At 33.9% G+C, this 20,151-nt stretch overlaps 2 protein-coding genes across 2 annotated transcripts; one reads left to right on the top strand and one right to left on the bottom strand.

Moving 5' to 3' along the window:
- Positions 1-725: 725 nt before the first annotated feature.
- On the bottom strand, positions 726-5,986 carry LOC126703116 (probable cyclic nucleotide-gated ion channel 16). Its single transcript, XM_050402035.1, has 6 exons — positions 5,527-5,986; positions 5,034-5,246; positions 4,462-4,772; positions 3,294-3,405; positions 2,766-3,002; positions 726-1,657 (listed from the first exon to the last, which is right to left on the bottom strand). Exons 1-6 carry the CDS (start codon positions 5,968-5,970, stop codon positions 908-910), a joined length of 2,067 nt encoding a protein of 688 aa, XP_050257992.1. The 5' UTR covers positions 5,971-5,986; the 3' UTR covers positions 726-907.
- Positions 5,987-12,086: 6,100 nt separating this feature from the next.
- On the top strand, positions 12,087-18,349 carry LOC126703115 (spermidine synthase 2-like). Its single transcript, XM_050402034.1, has 9 exons — positions 12,087-12,575; positions 14,570-14,646; positions 14,765-14,887; positions 15,087-15,191; positions 15,634-15,706; positions 15,804-15,875; positions 15,972-16,167; positions 17,761-17,887; positions 18,011-18,349. The coding sequence occupies exons 1-9, from the start codon at positions 12,338-12,340 to the stop codon at positions 18,086-18,088; spliced, it is 1,089 nt and encodes a 362-aa protein (XP_050257991.1). The 5' UTR covers positions 12,087-12,337; the 3' UTR covers positions 18,089-18,349.
- The last annotated feature ends 1,802 nt before the right edge of the window (positions 18,350-20,151 follow it).

The raw sequence follows: 20,151 nt of genomic DNA, 5'->3' as shown, positions 1-20,151 counted from the left end.
AATAATGTTGAAAGTAGAGATCACTTTTTTTTAGTGCTCTTTATTTAGCAGAATTTGGAAAGAGTTAATGAGGTACTGCCATCTCTGGGCTCCCAAGTTTGTATGGGAAGACATCACATGTGGGGAAGTGTAGGGGAAAATCTCTCCAAGCTGTGGTGTTTAAGCTAGCTTTAGGAGCAATCTACGATATTTGGCATCAGAGAAATGCAATTATCCATGGAAAGGGTTTTGGCACAGAGGAAATCATTTTGAAATATGAAGGCTCTCTCTCGAACAGAGTCATTGCAATACTTAGAGTTTCAGCTTGAAGATTTTGCAGAGCATTTCTTAAATGGGGTTTGTTTAGATTTTGGTTGCTGGTAGGGTGATTTTACAAAGGCTACCTATTCCTTATGTGTGTTTTTTGTCCTTTACTGTGGCATGCAATTGTATAGCTGCTCTTTACTAGGAGTTCTTTTGGTCTGTGAGTTGAGATAGTAACTGTACATTGCTTTTTAGTCTTTAGTAGTTTATAAAAATATTTCTCATTCATCTAAAAAAAAGGCATTGAAAGGAATATCTAGAATGCAAAAAGTGATTTCAAAGATAAAACTAACATATGCATGGCTGATCCACATCAAGATGATCACATATCTTGCAATCTTCTTTGCCAAACAATTCCTTTTGCCTAAAATGATGTGAATATAAATATCCATGTAAGAAAAATCACCTGTCATGGAAGATAATTGAAGTAAGAAGTGAAAGGGTTCTATTGTTTGTAAATGACCAAAACAAGGAGAATGAATAAAAATTGGTTCTTGTACAAGTCAGCTATCTTCTTGGTATGCAGAACAGAAGATTATATAAATATTACTAGCATACCTTTTGGATACTCTATTTTGTGATAATAATATGGTTCTTATACAAGTCAACTATCTTCTTGGTCTGTAGAGAAGTCAGGCTCTTCTGGCTTAAACAACTTGGGCATTTGCAAGGTGGTGGCATCAGCTTTTTGTTGAATCCCTCTTCTAGTGTTTGCTGCAAACTTTGAAGCCAATATTGTAGCTCCCAATTGCTGTGCTTTGTCCACTGATGATCCGCCAGCGCCATCATCCTTATAATCGTTTGATCCATCCCAATAGCTGAATTCTTGGTCCCAACCGTGTCCATGGTAGTTGTCCTCTTGTCTTGCCAACTCCATTTCCTTCTTTCTTCTCATGTACCGTCTCCATGCAGCTTGCAGAAAGCAAGCTCCCCAAGTTCTCCACTGGTGGGAGTAGTACCTGAAAGCATGCTGGAGTTTCTTGCTGTGAAGGTGCTTAAACTGACTGGCAACAAACTTGAGGTCTTCAGCTCTGAGCGCAAATGCCTCAACTTCAGTTAGGGACTTGACTGTTCGAGTTGAGGATGGAAGGTTGAGGCTAGAGGTGGGCATTAGAGCCCATGTCAGTAACTCCTCACCACAAAAGTCACCAGGCCTGAGGGTAATCGAGTTGAAGAATCCTGACCTTCCACCATTGGTTGTAGAGCTCTCTAGTTGGCCTCTGATGATGAATAGCATCTCATTCACTGGGTCACCCTCCCGAACTATGTATGTTTCTTTGGTATTCAAGGATGAGACAAGGCGTTCACATATCGCATCTAGGAGCTGATTATCCATTTGTTCAAAGAAAGGAACCTGAAAAATAAAACTTTCGTTTTTGATTCACTGGATCCAGATAGGCAATATCATCAGCATAATAAGAGTGAACTACATAAGTTAAGGTATTGCCCCATATGTTCTGGTATAAACTTAAACAAATCAAATACCCAAATGGTGAATTATTGTCTCAAACAAGTTGTCCACAGTAATGGACCTTGATGATATTGCCATGAATGTGAAGGATGAAGCACAAATTTGTACACCTGAAATTCACTATAGTATGTTTTGGCTACCCCCAAGTAAAATAAAAGTAATGATCAGACTTAAATAATTCTTGGATATCTGATACATGAATTTTTCCTTTCCACTTGTATTTGTGGATCAGGATTATACAAATTCTAAATAGCTTTAAATCCTCTCCCAATTTGCGGCTGACATTAACATTACTCAGTTAAATAAAATTTTGCGGGCATGTGCATGTTCAATATGTCAAATTCCTCTAACTCCCAAATAGCCAAATCCAAGGATGCTAAGTAAAAAGTTCATATTCCTTCTTCCATGTCCTAGGCTGTTTTCATAATATAGCATGACAGATACATGTAGTTGAGACAGTCTAGTAACTCCATGTTGTTAAGAACAAGAATCTTGGGGAACTTGCAATTAAGAAAGCTACTCTTCTCCTCCTTTGCAGGACAAGCTTATATGGTTAAGTAGACAAAAGTAGATAAGACCAAAACACCTTATATAGACACTAGAAGTATATGGTGTCTGATTATCATATATGCTTTTTAGTATCTATTTTATTTAACATCCAAGCAGGCTGTACATTAAGCTCTTCAGTTTCATCGTTGTATTAAATAATTGCTAATGAATTTTTGTTGCCGCTAAAGAAGATTTCCTTGTAGTTGCTTAACAACTTAAAAAGTCATTTATGATATAAGATGCTACTGAAAATCTCATTACAAATGAGCTACAGCAAGTTTTCCCCTCCAGTCTAAAATACAGATAGAGCTAGGTTTTGTTACTCTTAATATTTTAAAGGTATTATTGCCAAAGTAGTGCAAATGAAATTTCAGCTACTAGTTACATATTTTTCCTCAAAACCATTGTTACTTGCAAAGAATATTATGCAAAAAAGACTTACACGGCGAACAAGGGCCAGACATAGATGTCTTTGAATATCACGCCGAGTGTCCAAAGGTAACGAGCGCAAAATGGATTCTTCATCTACACCTCTGGTGGAAATCCATTTGTATTGAACAAACCGACGAACACGTTCTTGTAGTTCTGGAGGTAGTTGACGGTGCCTCATCCACTCCTCTGTATCTCTTCGTTTGACCCTCCATTCTTCTAGTCTTGCTGTTGTAGATTGTAGATAGTTCTTCAAGAAAACCACAAATAATCAAAATTTCACAACTAGCAGAACTGAAATAAAATCATAATCGCATCTGTTTCACCAAATTCAGCAATTCAGTGTCATGAAGGGAACTATTGTTTTCAAAACTAAACTAGCCCCCAACCAACTCCTGTCTCTCATATGCAATGCCTGCATCACTGTGCTATGCCAGCTTCAGCTAGCATATACTAAAAGATGATGGTGGTGGTCCAAAAGTTATGAATAAGCAAAAACATATCGATATAGATAAATTATTCAACATAGGGAAAATAATACCTGCATGTTTCCTATGAGGTGCGAGAATAGAACAAGACCAGCTAAGCAAATAAGAATGCTGAACAATATTTCACCCATAAAAGTGCTTGTCGCTAAATTTTGTCCATATGAACTGCATATGACAACATCATTGAGCAATCTATTAGCATAACCACAAATAAGGTGGTATTTCAACAATGTTAATTTCTGTTTCTCAGACCTAAATCAGCTAGAGAGAGATTCCAGTAACAAACTGGAAATTCAAATGAAGCTAAGAACTAATCACAAATTGAATTTAACAATAAAACCTAGAAATCATTTGTGACATACTCTTTTGGTTTCATTATTTTCTTTAATAATTGTCAAACGTCTTTTAAAGTTGAGAAAATTGTGAATCATCCAGTTATAGGAAATAAATTCAGATGTATTGATTAAATAACTAAGTAACAAAAATGCAAGGTTTTCCAGAGTGTAAGTTCATCTAGAAATGTAAGTCAATGCAATCAGCAAGACAACTTTTGATTTCTTTTAGCCAACTCTTGTGGCTTAAGCATGTAAATACGCATCCACTATTTGCTTCTTGATCCTAAGTTGAACCTAAATTTGACCATCAATTGCATCCAAAAAGCCTCTAATCAGTTAATGAGAAATGCAATTCCAAGAACTCAAAAGTAAAAAAATTTCTCTCTCCCTGAATCTTGATCCTCAAACCAAGATGAAATCTGACATAGAAACCCAAGGACCCTTAGGCATTTGTGTCATAAAGTTTATTCCAGGTGCCGAAGTTGAAAGTTTATGAGAATAATTCCATCAATATGAGCTGATAAAAGAAAATACCACAAAAACCACACATCATGATATAGTTATTCAAGAACCAACAAGAAAGGACTGGTCAGATACCAAAAATGCATTAAAATTACCCCAAATAACATAATCCATGAATTCTCAAATGACTACTAAAATTCTCTCTATGCTATATCTGTGCCAATTTAGTATTGAAGGACTACTGATTTTAGTCAATGACTCAAATGCAGAACCCAAAAAATAATACTTGTAAGAAGTTGTGAAAGGCTTTCTCAACAAACAAACAGTAAGGTATCCAAATAGATAAAACTTGGCTGCATTAAAGGAAACAGAAACTAAATCAGGTTCAGCCAGTACTTAAAAATGTGAGATCAGCTAAGCATACCTTAAATTCCTCAAACCCCACCAGAGGCAATAAAAGTACTTCTCAATGATATTGGAAGAAGCAACATCATTAGTGAAAGCATCAGCAAACAGTCCGAACTGAAAATAGTCATCATTTTGAGCATCACAATTAGTGAGCACTTTAGTGACACTCAGCCAAAAACGGCGTTCAGGATTGTTCAAGCTACTGCAATCAAGAAACGTAGGATTACAAGATGGAGAGCGTGTGGCATTCCTCTCCTTGCTGCATTCCATACTCCAGCACTGATGCTGCCGCTGAATGGATAAGACATACCACGAAGCTCCAAAAATCTGCACTGACAGAGTCGGAGATTGTATTGAGATACTAAGCAAGATATATACATAAGTCGAGTGATCCGAAAGCTATTATAAATTTCACAACAAAATAGTAATTTCGAACTTTGTGTACTATTATTGTTGATTTGGCACTGGTCACATTCATTGTCACATCAATTTGTAAGCTTTTTGTAAATAAAAAAAAAAACAGTTGTAACTTCAGCATTTTCATATAAGAGTGGAAGCAAAAATGAGGAAATGTAATTTAGTGCTTACATGGCTAGCTAAAATATAGAGAGCGAGATTGTATGCTGCCCCTGCCCAAGCAGTCTTGGCTATAGCTCCAGAATTTTTAATAATCCGCCGGTGCAAAGGGAAAATAACAAAAAATCTAGGAACATACTGGATGAAAACAATCAGAGAAATAGTGTGGTTCGCATAATCAGCTGTCCGGGTTTTTAGTGCCGGAATTACAAACCATATCACAATCTGCCAAATCAAAAACAAAGTATGAATACAAAATTCAACAGTGTTGTAAAATTCCTTTATATATGTTGGTATGCACAAATTAACAAATGTGATACAGTCAGGTCCACATTAGATCTGCAAAGCTGTTTATCTTGTTGTATATTACTAATATTAACATAATCTCCACCTGGGCAATAAAAAAAAACACTGCTTATTGAATCGAAGCATTAGATACTAGGTACCACATTGAAACCAAAATCAGCTAAATTTGTAAACTTTGAATGATAATTGAATGACCCACCTGAGGTAGAGGCAAGGTGGCGGCGAGATCAATGATGAAGTTGGACTTCAAATACCGGGCGGCAATGGCAGAGCGGTCCATAACAAGCTCGCCGCGGCCGAAGACACGGGAGCTTGGGGCGACGAATGCGGTTTGGAACTTCATGATCATGTGGAGGAGGTGGAAGAGGTCGGCAATGGTCCTGAAGACAGTGAAGACGATGCTTAGGTTGTAGTCGATTTCCATGCAGGCGGGGCCGCCGATGACGGGGAGGAAGAAGTAGAGAGGGTCGAGGAATAAGGTGAGGAGAGAGGTGACGAGGAAGATGAAGTTCCATCGGGTCACGATTTCGGAACCAGGGTCGAGGACTTGGTGCCACCATGGGACCTTGCGGCGGAGAGAGAAGGATTTCGGGAAGTGTCGGACGTGAGGGGAAGCAGCGGGTAGAGGGTGAATGCTATGCATTTTCCATTGAAGGAGAGAGAGATTGTGGACAGCAAATGGAAGTTGCAGAGGTTTTCTCGGTGTTCTTCAAACGACAGTTAAGATGTCTTGAACGAGGATTGCCCGCCAAAATAGCTAACTTAACTAATAAGGTAATTGTTAATGTAAACTCATTAATTATTTCAACATTTTTTTTTATTATTATAGAATTTCAAAGTATGGTATTTGCTTTGAATGGTTGTTCACTTTGTAATATTAGACCAAAATACCAATTAATTTTTGGTGTAAGTGTAGATTGAATTACAGATTTTTTATTCAATTATCAAAAAATTTACAAGTTAAACTAATTGGAACTCATTTTAACAATTTCTTTTATACCTATATCTAAATTTGAAAAAATTATTACATCCATCGGAAGGACTGTCGAAATGATCATTTCAACCAATGAAACGAAACCACCTATGTGAATGTGTAAGTCAGCTTCCTAATCTAAATATAATAAATAATAAATTACTAGGTGACATCACATTTGAATAAATGACAACGTTTTATCGGTTGAGAAGATCATGGAGGATCACTTCAACAATCCTTCGGTGAACCTAATAATTTCTCATAAATTTGGTCTAATAAGTCCAAAATTTGATCGATACACTTTGATAAATTATGCTTTCCATATCTATAGGCTTGAATATTATTTCCTTTTTTTATTCAACAAAGATTTTCGGCAACTAAAAGGTTTCATTTAGTGAAAATATCCAACTCATCAAAAACTTGATACTAAACTTAATATCATAAATTTAAAGTTTCCTTATCCCTTTATAAATATTTTTTTTAAATCATCAATTGATCTTCAAATTCAAATTATATCATAAGAAAACACTAAAATTTTATAATTCACTCAAAAACTAAAAATACTAATATCATACATGGGAAAAAAACATAAAGAATGATAATACTACAAATCATTAAGTTAAACAATTAAAAATAATATTATTACTTTTTGCCATCTATATTTTTTAATAAATTTGGATTTAGAATAGGTACTCTCAACTCAAATATTGTTTTTCTCATTCTTAAGTAAGTGCACTTATTCTATAAAAAAATAAATAAAATAAAATAAAAAAGAAGAAGAGTAAGTGCAATGAAATAGATCAAATGGACTAAAATGGACTGTAATGGACCGAAGTGGACCGAATTAAACCAAATGGACTAAATCATTGGCCACATCACCATTTCTTTTTTATTGATTTGTTCTTCGAATTTTTTGCTAATATTAAATATGTTAACTAATTGACTTTACACATTCATTTTAGACCATTTTTTTTTTAATAATAAAATCTTGGAAAATTTTAACTTTATATATGCGTTACCTTTACACATTCATCTACTTTAATTTAAAAATAACCACTTTCACTTTTCTTTTTTCTTTTTTTTGAAAAGATTACTCTTACTTCAATTCATTAATCTTAATTTTTTTAATATTATAAAAAAAGATTAGAGGAAAAAATGGTGGCATTGCCAATGATGTGGCTCAACTAGGCCTCATCAATGGGCCGGGCCGGGCCAACCCGGCCCGTTTTTACTTGGCCCATGGGTCTAATGGGCTGGGCTTAATGGGCTGTTGACTAGTCAATGGGCTGGGTCGGGCCGGGCTGGATGGAAAAACCTAGCCCATGGCCCTACCCATGGGCAATGCCCACTTGGGCTTTAGCGGACTGGGCTAGTAAGATGGGTTTAATGGGCTACCCATGGGCATTTTTAACAGGTCTTCAATGGGGTTATAAAAATTTAACCAAAATAATTATAATTATATATTATTACAAACTATCAAATTGAACAATTAAATCTACTAAAAAGATTCTATTAAAAAAAATACTAAGACATACCTCTTAAAAAGGTACTAAAATAGGATTAATTAACTTGTATTGATAAGAATAAATACGTACATTGAAATTTTCATGAATATATTAGATTGAAAATAGTTGCATCACTACAAAATGTGTACATCCCAACTAGGTTGAACAATATTTGATTCTTCAAATATTTAAATATTTGAAGAATCAAATATCAATTCTTAAAGGAAATATTTGAGGCATAAAATATCAATTCTTTAAGGAAATATATGAAGAATCAAATATCAACTCATTAAGGAAAGAATTTCTTCCAACCAACGGTAAGCCTTTTTTGTTTTAAAGAAATTTCTGCTATGATTGTAACTTGTAAGGAAAGAATTGGAATTTATCAAAGGAAAAAATGACTTTCTTTCCAAAGGCACAGAGGTAGGGCAATAGTCATTTTAGTAACTTTGTTTTAAAAATCAAAGCTACTAGACTAATACCAAAATATATATATTTATTATGCATATTGTATCACAATCATTCCAAGTATTTAGTGGTTAGGTGTGTGGTCTTAAAGTTTTTATAATGTCTAAAGTTCAATCCCTCACCCACCCAACCCCCAAATTATTTTGTTATAAATTTTGGACAACGGGTCGGACTAAGGGGCTGGGCTAACGGGCTAGGCTAACAGGCTGGCCCACTGGGCGCCCATGGGTAAAGAAACCAACCCATAGCCTGTCCCATTGGGCTACTGGGCTGCCCACGGGTTTCGATATTACCGGGCCGGGCCGCCCATTAGCCTGGTGGGCTAGCGGGCTACTGGGCCAGTCCATGGGTCATGGGCTATTTGATGACCCTTAGGCTCAACAAGAGTATAACAACATTAAATGATACTCTTCAATTTTTAGATATAATATATGGGCATTGTCAGAAACAAACAATGCTCATCAACTTAGGCTTCCAAAATTACATCAAGAACAATTTTAATTTAACATATTACACCCCCCCCCCCCCACTGCCAAAATATTTAGAATCAAACATTTGAAATTTTCATGCAAAAATATTAATTTTTCTTTTCTGGTTGCACTTGCTCTCACAGCCCTTTCTTTAATTGTAATAAACAATAAATTAATTTCAAACAAATAATATATTATAAAAATTATGAAAAAAATAAATGAAAGTCTATCAAGAACCTACAAATCTAGATAGGCCAACCATTCGGTCATTCTACCAAGGGGGTGGAGCATAATCTCCCTTGGCCAAGAGGGGGCATGATTCTAGATGGTCTTCTTCAACCTCTAGAATCCCTTATTTTAGAAAATTGTCAAATTTTGACTCTAACTTCGATCTATCATAACTCTCTTAATTCTTATTCAAATCAAGCAAATCATATACCTTTGGAAAAGCTTATAGGATGTAGATTCTAGCCATGCAGTTGTTTTTCCAAAATAACCGATTTATTTCATCAAAAACGGGGCACAAAGTTTTGGGTTGCAAAAATAGGGTCTAATTTATCTCTCAAACCACACCACAAATGGCCATGAAATTTTTAAGGGCATAGTTCTGCATTATTATCCACAGTGTGTGTATATATATATATATGTGTGTGTGTGAGTGTGCGCGCGTGTGTATTGTGGGCTAACTCAATGAAATTGGGTGTGTGCTTGTGAGACTCATTTTGAAAGAAAAAAAAAATGCAGATTAAAAATACATGGTTTCTTTTCATGTTTTCTCGTCAAGAAAACATTTAGACGTAAGTAAAATGAGAAACACTTAGTGCACTCTGATACCAATATTGGAAAGTGAAAACAATGAACTTTACCTTAAATCAATTTTACAAATGTCTTTTGTAAGTGTGGAATTTGACTTCAATGTGGAAGATGTGCAGGATTTGAGAAGTGGGAAATTCATAAGCTTTTGAGTGATTATTGAGCTAAAAGAAAGAAGGACAAATTACATGTCAATCTCTCTCAATATTTCACGAAATGACACTCCTCTCCAAACGTTTAAAAAAATGACATTCACATACATGAATTATATTTCAATTTCAAAAGTCCAATATAATATGTAATCTTGGAGAGGCTGATTTACAGATCAATACAATAAATCAAGTTCTAAATTATTTTGATTGGGAAATTAGAGATTGTTGCTGAAACCATATCACTTTTGGACTCATCTTGCTCAATTCGGAATGATAATTTTATTCATAGTCTCTAACCTTCTAGCCCACATTTTTGTTCCCATCTCTGCCATCCCCTCTTGGGTTTTTTGCCAAAGCAGAGATGGGTTTGGCCCACAGGGATTTGTATACTCATTTAATTCGGGGGTAAAAAGTCTAAGAAGGTTAGAATAGCATTAAAAAAAATCCAAAATTCATGGTAGAGACAAAAGCCACTCGAACACTGTTAGGTAGAGACAATCACAAAAAAAAACAAAAACATTGGAGATAGTCAAATAGGCAAATAGCTGAGCAAACCACGTGCATCGTTTTCATAGGAAAGTCAATGGATTGCGACTTCTTAAATACAGCCACTTTTAACTTCTTCTTTTTTTCCTAAAAATGTGAAAGCAGTGTTAGGGCAAACAAACAAACATTAATAAATAATAAATAAATACTACAACAATTTCCCAATATTTTTAAATTGGCAAGTTAACTTATGAATGAGTCCACCACAACCGTTAATTAAATTTTTTTTAATGATGTGGTATGCTAATTTAGAAATTTTGTGAGATTGTTAAGATTTTTTGTTGTGTTCATAACACTACTTAAATTGTGATACTATTTAATGACGGTGATTTTAGTCTGTAAGGACTATAATTGGAATGTAAAAGCCCATTGACCAAACCTCTACCAACTTTTTCACACTATTGTCTATAGAGACAGTTTTTGGGCTAATTATTCTTTTACACTTGTTTATATATATTATTCCACATATATATATATCAATAATAGGCAAAAATGTTCACATTTTAACATATAAATATAGATTTGAAATGGTGAATGTGTGAGAATAAAAAATTTTAGTTTTTGTGCCATAACTTTTGTCTTTGGATTGAAATCTCACATCCTCATGTAACTATTAAATTCTATAATAAAGAAAATTTTCCATTAAAAAAATTAAATGAAGAAAAATTTGGCACAAGGAGACCAATAAAAATAGTATATATTGAGGGTATGGTACTAATAACAATCATAATTCCTAACCATGTATTTTCAACTGCTTTAATTTTTATCACTCATTTTTTAATGTAAATAAAACAATAATAAGATGAAAACCAGATATTTTCTTAATTCTATATAAGCATAATTAATATTTTATGCACAAGCCCCTCTCAACAGAGTTTTCACTTTTAAATTCACATCAAGTTGTAGCTTAAAAAAAATGAATCGATAAGATGTTAGTCAAGCTTTTGATTATTATAAATGAGGTCAATACCAAGATGTTAATTAAATTTTTGACTTGTTAAGATTTAAAACTCTTGTAACTTAGTGATATTATGTTCAATTTTTTCATGAAAAAAAATATATGGATTCCATTCCCCTTATTTACTTAGTCTAATCAAATAGATTTTTTCAAAAAAAAAAAAAGAAATCTTTGATGGAGGCGTGGTGACAACAGTGTTGAAAAAGGTGATGTGATGAACATGATGGCCACCGATGGCAAAGTGAGAGGGTTGGGTGGGTTGAGGAGAGAAAAGAAAATGTCCTGGCCCCACCAACCCAGCACTTTGGCCTTGGCCTTGAGCCCTCTCTGCGTCGAAGATAGTATGGTGGTAGTGGTGGTAGCTGTGTTGTGGGCAGTGGTAGCAGTGATGGTGTCATTGGAGTGGCAACGGTGGTGATAGTGGTGTTTGGCATCGTAAAGAAATGGATGGAATTAGGACACAAATTGGAAAATGACAATAAGTTTCCCACTTCTTTTGGTTTAGTTTTCCCTCAACTACAGAAAACTTTTTTTTTTTCTTTTATTCTTCATTATATCAAATACAAAAAAAAAAAAAAAAAAAAAAAAGGGGGGGAAACAGTTTCCAACAGATCATCAAAAAGATAGAATTTTGTCAGAACAAGGGAAAATGGTGTAAGATGCCCATTGTTTACAAACCTAAGCAATCATGAAGGCAAGAATGCACATATGTCCGTTATCATTTTCTGTCACCAATATTTCTTTGAATTTTGTTGGCATGCAATGATTGGTGTACTTAGATTCAGTGCGGTGTAATATTATTACTTCTTAAGTTATAATCAACCATATGACTGAAAGAAAAGCATGATATATATAACTAGTCTCTTATATAGCATCTTCCTTGGTGATCCATTTGATACTTCTTTTTTTCTCCCAACTAGCTGCCCATTTTCCAATAAAATTCTTCTTTGGATCTCTCAACTTTCAAAGAGAACATTGAATCCATCAAATCATCATCGAAATCACACAAGAAAGTGACATTAATTTAGTCAAAGAGTCCAATAGTTTCCCATATCTTATTTAAGCCGCATAGAGTGAGTTTTTAACATATTTGTAGTGGTTCAGAGTATCCAAGAGCCCCACATAATGTCAACAAAACTCACGGAAACGACAAGCATTGTTCTACGGCATTCTTCAAGGATTTGTAACTTGAAAATGACAAAAGAAGATGAAGCTGTGATCATCAGCAACAATGGAGAAAATGGATTCTCAACTGCTCAACCCGTCCCTGCTGAAATGTTGGAGGAGGAGAAGAAAAATCCCGGTGATCTTAAACATCCTAGCATTCCTGGTTGGTTTTCAGAGTATTGTCCAATTTGGCCAGGTAGGCTTCACTTTCAATGATGTTTGCAAAATCTATAGGTTTTCTATTTACACTAATTAAGTGGGATAAGGAATTTGAACCTAGATTCTCCTTAATGGGAGTATCGGGCAATATGGCTATAAGGTTTTTGGCCTCAATATCTATGAAATAATTTATTCTAACGTATTGGATTATACCTTTGTTCATATACATATATTTATGAATTATGGTGTTAATAAATTTTAGCTGAATTTATAGGTTATAACTTTTTTTTTTTACTTTCTCATCAGTTTTATACTTCCTTAATTTAATTTCTATCATGATGGATTTCCCCTTTGTCCATAAAAAGGAGATAAGTCCATGCATGCCCTCATTATGGAAGACTGTAAGTCATTATATATCCAAATTCAAAGCTTTCTTTTGCTTTTTTTTATTTATTATTTGATAGTTACAACGGGATAAGGGAACTTAAATCCTGGATATCTTCATTGGAAACATCAAGAGACGTTAAGTAGTTGAGTTACAAAACTTTTGACGAATTCAAAATATTAAATTTATGTATATAACAAGATATAATTTTGTTTCAATGGTGGAATATAATTGGATTCTTATATATTTAGTGTCTGATTGGTTAGAAAAGTGAGGGATAGAAAAATTTTAGTTTTTCTTCATGTGTTTTTGTTTGGGAGGATAAGAAAGTAGAGGGATAGAAAACCTTTTTGTTTAGTTGAGAAGAAAAATAAGAGAATAAAAAATATAAGTTATATATATTTACTCTCATGTCCCTATTATATTAAAATATATATATATATATATATATTAATAGTTTAAAAGGGAAAAAAAATACTGTTAGGATACCAAAAAAACAAAACAAAACACTCAATCATATGCATTGAAAAAAGGAAAATAAAAAATAAAAAAACAATGTTAGGTTTGGTTGAAGGGAGGAGAAGGTTAAATAGGTAACTTCCTATCTAAACCCCTCTCCCTCTCCTATTTTCTACCAAATTTTGGAGGAGGGGTAAGGATTTGCTGCAAACAAAGTTGCAGCATTTTCTACATATTGGTACATGTGTCAAGATATTAAACACCTGTCCATAACAAAGTTGCAGAATTTAATTAACATAATTTTTCTTTAAATTGGTCATGGACAGGTGTCCTTCTAATATCTTGACACATATACCAATATGCAAGAAGTGCTGCAACTTTATTTACAGCAAATCCTTACCCAATTTGGGAGATAAGATTTTGATAGGTTCAAAGAGAAAACACTTAGACCTTATCATTTTCTCTCCTTTTTTTCCTCTCAACCAAACACCCTTTTACTTCTCTCCCTCAGATTTCACCTCAACCAAAGGCAATGTTATGCATGTCTAGGTACATCGCATCTCGGAGAAAGAATTGACAAAGGCAAATATAATTAGTGTATCACACCCCCAAAGTACTATTATAGTGTGGTATGATGGAATATTTTTGGAGCACCTTGGTCCTCTTATTTTCATGTCCATCTTTCCTAGTAGTTTTTTTTTTTTTTTTTTTTTTTTTTTTTTTTTTTTTTTTTTGATGGTGTAAAGGTTCATGTAGTTGGTTTTATCCTCAAACATGTGCCACACATAGCCATCCAAAAAAAAATAAATGTGTCACACGTGTCCCACGTTTAGATATGGTACTTATAGTGCTAGTTCTGCATTCGTTAATGAGAAAATTGCAATACAAGTGGCTGCTCCTAGATATATATGAAAAATCACTATTCCTCTATTTCGTCACAAAGACGTAACTTAATTGATGCATTACAGCTGATTGTGACTAATATTTTATCCTCAAAACTTTTAGAATATACTGAAAAAAACTCACAAAGCTTCCAAAAAAATCGCACATTTGATGAAGATCTTGCGCATGCGTTCTTAGTTTCAACGTAAAAGTTGTTTAACTATTAATTCTGGCTTTGAAATTTGTCTATTCCACTTGCACCCAGATGGAGCATAATCAAATTTTATATGAATATAATCTTGTAGGACAAGCTCACTTTTTAAAGGTAGAGAAAATCTTATTTCAAGGATCGTCCAAATACCAAAGTATGATGGTGTTTCAGGTATGCAATATATTTTGCCAAGCTTTGAGTTAAATTAGTACTATGATGTAAAAAAGTGTGTGATTAATGCAAAACTCAAGTACATATCTTGAAAACATTGTTGACTACTTTATTGCAGTCATTAGCATACGGTAAAGTTTTTGTCCTTGATGGAGCTCTACAACTCACAGAGAAAGATGAATGTGCTTACCAAGAAATGATTAGCCATCTTCCACTTTGCTCAATTCCAAACCCAAAAAAGGTTTTTCTCTCTATATTATATTCAAGATATGCACGAAAATCTTATGGGAACTCAATGTGTCAATCTTATAAACTTTTCAGGAATATGACCCATTTAAACTATTTGACAACGGAAAGTATGTAGAAGATAGTCAAAAACATGCTTTTGCTAGTAATAGTACCAACTTTGTAATAATTTACTCCATCATCTTTTGCTTTAGGTATTGCTTATTGGGGGAGGAGATGGTGGCATCCTTAGAGAAACCTCTCGCCACTCTTCTGTGGAGAAGATTGATATTTGTGAAATAGACACAATGTTGGTTGATGTAAGTATAAACACCCAGTTGTATAGAAGATATCTCATATGTCCAATATATGTATTCTTCCTCTCACAGCATGCAAATAGTTAATAAATAATACAAAATGGATGTTTGATTGGTGTATCATAAAGTAGAACACTCAAAGTGAACTAAAAAAGTTTTAATCTATTGCTATCTTGGAACCCAATATATATGTCTTTGTTCAAGCATTAACCTATCAGACCATGCCCCATAAAAAAATCTCACTCAAAAAATGAACTTAAAACTTTAAAAATGTTCAGGTATATTTAAATCATTATTAAATTTCAAGTGCCTTTAAACATGGGAGCATTATGTGAATAAACTAAGTAGCTTTCTCTCCACTTAGTGTAAATATATATGTAGCTCGATCTGTCTTCGTTTGGACAAAAACTGTGTGATACGCATGCAAGGTTGGTGTCATTTTCAGGTGTACAAACAATTTTTCCCAGATGTTGCAGTTGGATACGAGGATCCTCGGGTCACACTTCATGTTAGAGATGGTAAGTCCAATTTTGTTTCCGTAAGCTTTGCTATATTGCCTTCTTTGGAAGTTCCTTTGTATGTAACAGTTTGTCTTCTTTTTTTTTTTTATTACAGGAATTGCATTTTTGGAGTCTAATCCAGGAGGAAACTATGATGCAATAATAGTGGATGCATTCGACCCAATAAGTATATCTTTTTCTCTTTCTCTTTCTCTCAGGAAATTTATTTTCTCCTTTCAAGTTAAGTGTTTTAAAGAAGTCATATGTGTGTGATACAATTCAGGGCCTGATCATGAGCTTTTCAAAACCTCATTCTTCGAGTTTGTGGCAAAAGCTCTCCGACCTGGTGGAGTATTGTGCATCCAAGCAGAGAGCATTTGGTTTCACTCCCTTGACATTGAAGAGCTTGTCACAAAATGTCGCCAAATATTTAAAGGCTCGGTTGAATATGCATGGACTATTGTTCCTGCATATCCAAGGTATATATGCATGCACTCTCATTTCTATCATATGTAGCATCAGTGGTGGCTCTATGAATTTTTCTATAGTAGCCATCAAGAAACTTAAATTATACAAAATCTAATTAAAAAAAAAAGCAAATATATAAAGTTTTACAATTTCCCTACTATTAACAAAATGAAGAGACAAAAAGGGACTAGTGAGAGATAAAGTGAAACTAAGAATTCTGAGATAAAAGTAAGAGAGAGAGAGAGAGAGAGAAATGATGATAGAGAAGAGAAAAATGGAGGGAGAAAAAAACAGATGGGAGCAAAGAGCAACGAATGATACATGTTGCGACTATGAGCCGAGCCGCTGAGTAGAGCAGAGCTACTACCACTACAAGCCAAAAAGAGTAGATCTGTTGGCTTCGTTGAGGAGAACTCATTGCCCAAATATTTTTCTTGGTACTATTTTTTAGGAAAAATGAAATTATTGATTATTTATGGAATAGGTTAAACAAGTCATGAATATGAATGATTAGAAAATTTTATTTTTTGTTTTTTCCTAGGCTTTTTATTGAATATGTTATTCATTTGTTGTTGTTTGGTCTAATCTTCTTCTTGTTTAGGCTATAGTTGTTATTTGAGCTTTTTATTTTTATTTTAAGGGGGTCAAGATTACTTTATTGAACTCGAATTTTTGAGATTCTCAAATCATGGAATTAAATATATAGACAAAATAGGTTAGTTTAAAAATAATTTTGTGTATATATATATATATATATTTTGCAAGTCTTGCTTGTGCTAAAAATCTAGAACGCTATGAGCTCTACCTAAAGCTGCCCCTGCCTGTGCTGTATTTTCTTATCAAACAAAAATCTACACCAAAATATATCCAAATTTGCCCCTCTTCCAACGCACATTTCCACTTCTTCCTCCTTTTTCTTTTTTTATTACTTACACGCCCTTGGAGACCTCAACTTGTAATTTACGGTGTGAAAGAATAAACATGTAATAATATCGCTATCCAATAGTACATTATTGGTCAAAACCAGAAGTTACACCAACTTTCTTGTTGAACATATAAATCCTAAATTTGTCAAAGTAATTATTATTTTGTTTCTTGAAGGGTTTGGAACTTTTATCATCACTTGTTCTAATTAAAAAAGGTTGTGAGGTAAGACAAACTTTTTTTTTAAATAAGACAAATTAAACCAATCAATATACATAATATAATTGAGCATATATAACTAAATTTGACATATTAAAATTAAAGATTGAGTTACTTTTGTAACATTGTTATTTTACTCTCTTCCTTTCTACTTTTTGCCGACTGCTTTAACAACCCCCAATTGATCTTGTCAAGTATATTCTTCTTAAATTATTGCATTTTTTCATTCTAATCCAAGCTCATTTTGTGTCTTATCCATTATAATACTAGTAAGTTGAGTCTCAATTTCTTTGACTCAAATTCAGTATCAAATCTTAATAATTATAGCAATAATAATTTTAATAACAATGTGTAAACGTTCTAGGATGTGACTATTAAGATTTTCTCTATTTCTTGCTTAATTTGTTTTATTTATTTATTTATTTTCTTTTTTTGTGCTTTTTTTTTCCTTTAAATTTCAGTGGGGTTATTGGTTTTTTGCTTTGCTCCACCGAGGGGCCGCCTGTCAATTTCAAAAGTCCAATCAACCCAATTGATCCAGATAGTTATGGCGTAGCAAAAGGACCCTTGAAGTTTTACAACTCAGAGGTATCAATGTTTACAATACTACAATTCCTTTGCCACTCAAATTTGGAGGACAACCCCTCCTCATGTAGGGCATAATTTTTATTGATATGTTCCTTCTTTAACTCCTAGTACATTCCGTTTCAGGTTCATTCAGCTGCATTTTGTTTGCCATCTTTTGCTAAGAAGATGATTGACTCCAAAGTTGGTAGCACCATGAATTGAGTGGGTACAACTACAACTAAGACATAAGTGAAAGTTCAAGTAGAAGAAAGTTGAGTAGCATTGTTTGCCACAATTTATAGACATTCCTCGACAATAATCTTATCGAATTCAGACATCATGATTGTGTTTTGATTGTATTGCCAAAAGTTAGATTTGCTAGAATTTTATCGATTTGGTTGGCTGGAAAACAGAAAATTCACAATATATGCAATCCATGTATATTCCACATGGAGAATTTTATATATAACATTACTTCTTTTATATTGCATATATATTATATTACTTAGCTTAGCAGATATCATAATATTTGCTACATATGAATTGCAGCAATGCAAATACCTAGAACCAATCTTTACTCTCTAACCTTAATATGGAATTAATTGCTTGAGCTCCCAAGCTTTCTCATTAAAGTCACTAGGAAGGTAATACCTTGCGTGAAAAGCTTTACGCTTGCATTGAAAATCCTTCCATATATGAGGATAGATAAAGCCTCATCTAAAACCGAACCATAAGCCTTAACTCCTGGTTTCAGCTGCGAAGGTTAAGAGCCATATTGGTGCATAAATCAACATACGCACTAATCATCTATTTCGTATGGGTTTAATATTAAGGTTATTCTAATCATTCCAAGCGAAAACTCTATTTCAAATCTAAATGGAATTGGGACTGAGTTGTATTTTATTCATTTTTTCAACTTCGAACATTTTGATAAATTTCCTCTCTAAATTAAACCTAATCAAGTACATTTAAAGTTCTAACTGGGTTTGTCAAACCGTGAGTTGTGCCACTCCACCTCAAAACCAATTAGTAACGAGGAAGACACACTCAAATCTTTTATGGCATTTAACATCACACATCGCGGACCTATTTTTAGAACGATTGTAAGGAGTCAAATTGTGGTCTCTCAACATGGTTATTTCTAAAAAATTGAATTTTCTTTTTCTTTTAAGAATAATTTTTGAGATGAGTATATGAAATGATTTGGTTATTGTTCACCATTTGCTCATGATATTATTATATAAACCTTTTATATTGGCTAATGAGATGGGATGAATTATGTAGTTCTTATATTATTTTAGAAGGAGTATTTATATTTTAGTAATTTTGAAACAATACACCAATACACCATCGATATCGAAATATTCCATTCTTGTGACCAATCTAAAAAATCCCACAAAAATTTATTCTAACCTTTGGTTAGAAGGATGTAGGGATGGCAATGAGGTGGGCGGAGTCAGACCATGGGTGCCCCATCCCCGCCCAATCTCCTCTTTGGTGCGAGAAAAATCTGTGTTGGGCAGCAGTGGGCCGGGGTAGGTCAGGTTGGAAATTTTTTACTAATCCTAATGAGATTGCTCCAACATTGATGATATAAAAATGAAATTAAAAAGGAAAGGATGACCATAAGAGCATTAAGAGAAACGTAGACACAAGTTTTTTGAAGATAGTACTAAATAAGAAAAATATATAATTAAAAATATACATTCAAGGTGGAGCAGGGCAAGCAAAACCCGTACCTGCTCTATCACCTCTTCAGAACAAGGAAAATCCGTGCGGGATGAAGCAAGGCAAGACTGCTTGTTTTTGCCATTCTAGAAGGAATTTTATCATAAGGTTTAAAAGAGTTAGAATGAGAAGTCAAACTACTCTACCATAGGCAGAGTATGTCAAGCTCGCTGTCAATCAAAAATATATCAAGTTTGATGCAATATTTTGAGTGTTACCGTAGATACCTTACTTACCTTAGAGGTACAATAGAAGAACCACGCGTTGAATATGTAAAAATATATGTACTTTAGATGATAAAATGTGAGACTCTTGGATAGTTGGATGTGAACATCTAATTCATATGTAATTCAGCCGACAAGATATTGGGAGCAGATACTCCATAGAGGTAGTGCTTATGTCCCTCATGAAGCATGAATCACCAAATGATTGAATGCCCTGTTATCAGATTATGACTTAGTGAAGACTATTTTGGTTGGTAGAGTACCTAACCTGAAACTTGGCTCTTTCTATTAGGAGTCAAAACAATTAATATGGGACCATTAATTATTGGATTT

This window comes from Quercus robur, chromosome 10 (assembly GCF_932294415.1).
Source record: "Quercus robur chromosome 10, dhQueRobu3.1, whole genome shotgun sequence".
Classification (NCBI taxonomy): domain Eukaryota; kingdom Viridiplantae; phylum Streptophyta; class Magnoliopsida; order Fagales; family Fagaceae; genus Quercus; species Quercus robur.
Note: the sequence above shows the minus strand (reverse complement) of the source record. Positions and strands in the feature narration are given on the sequence as shown.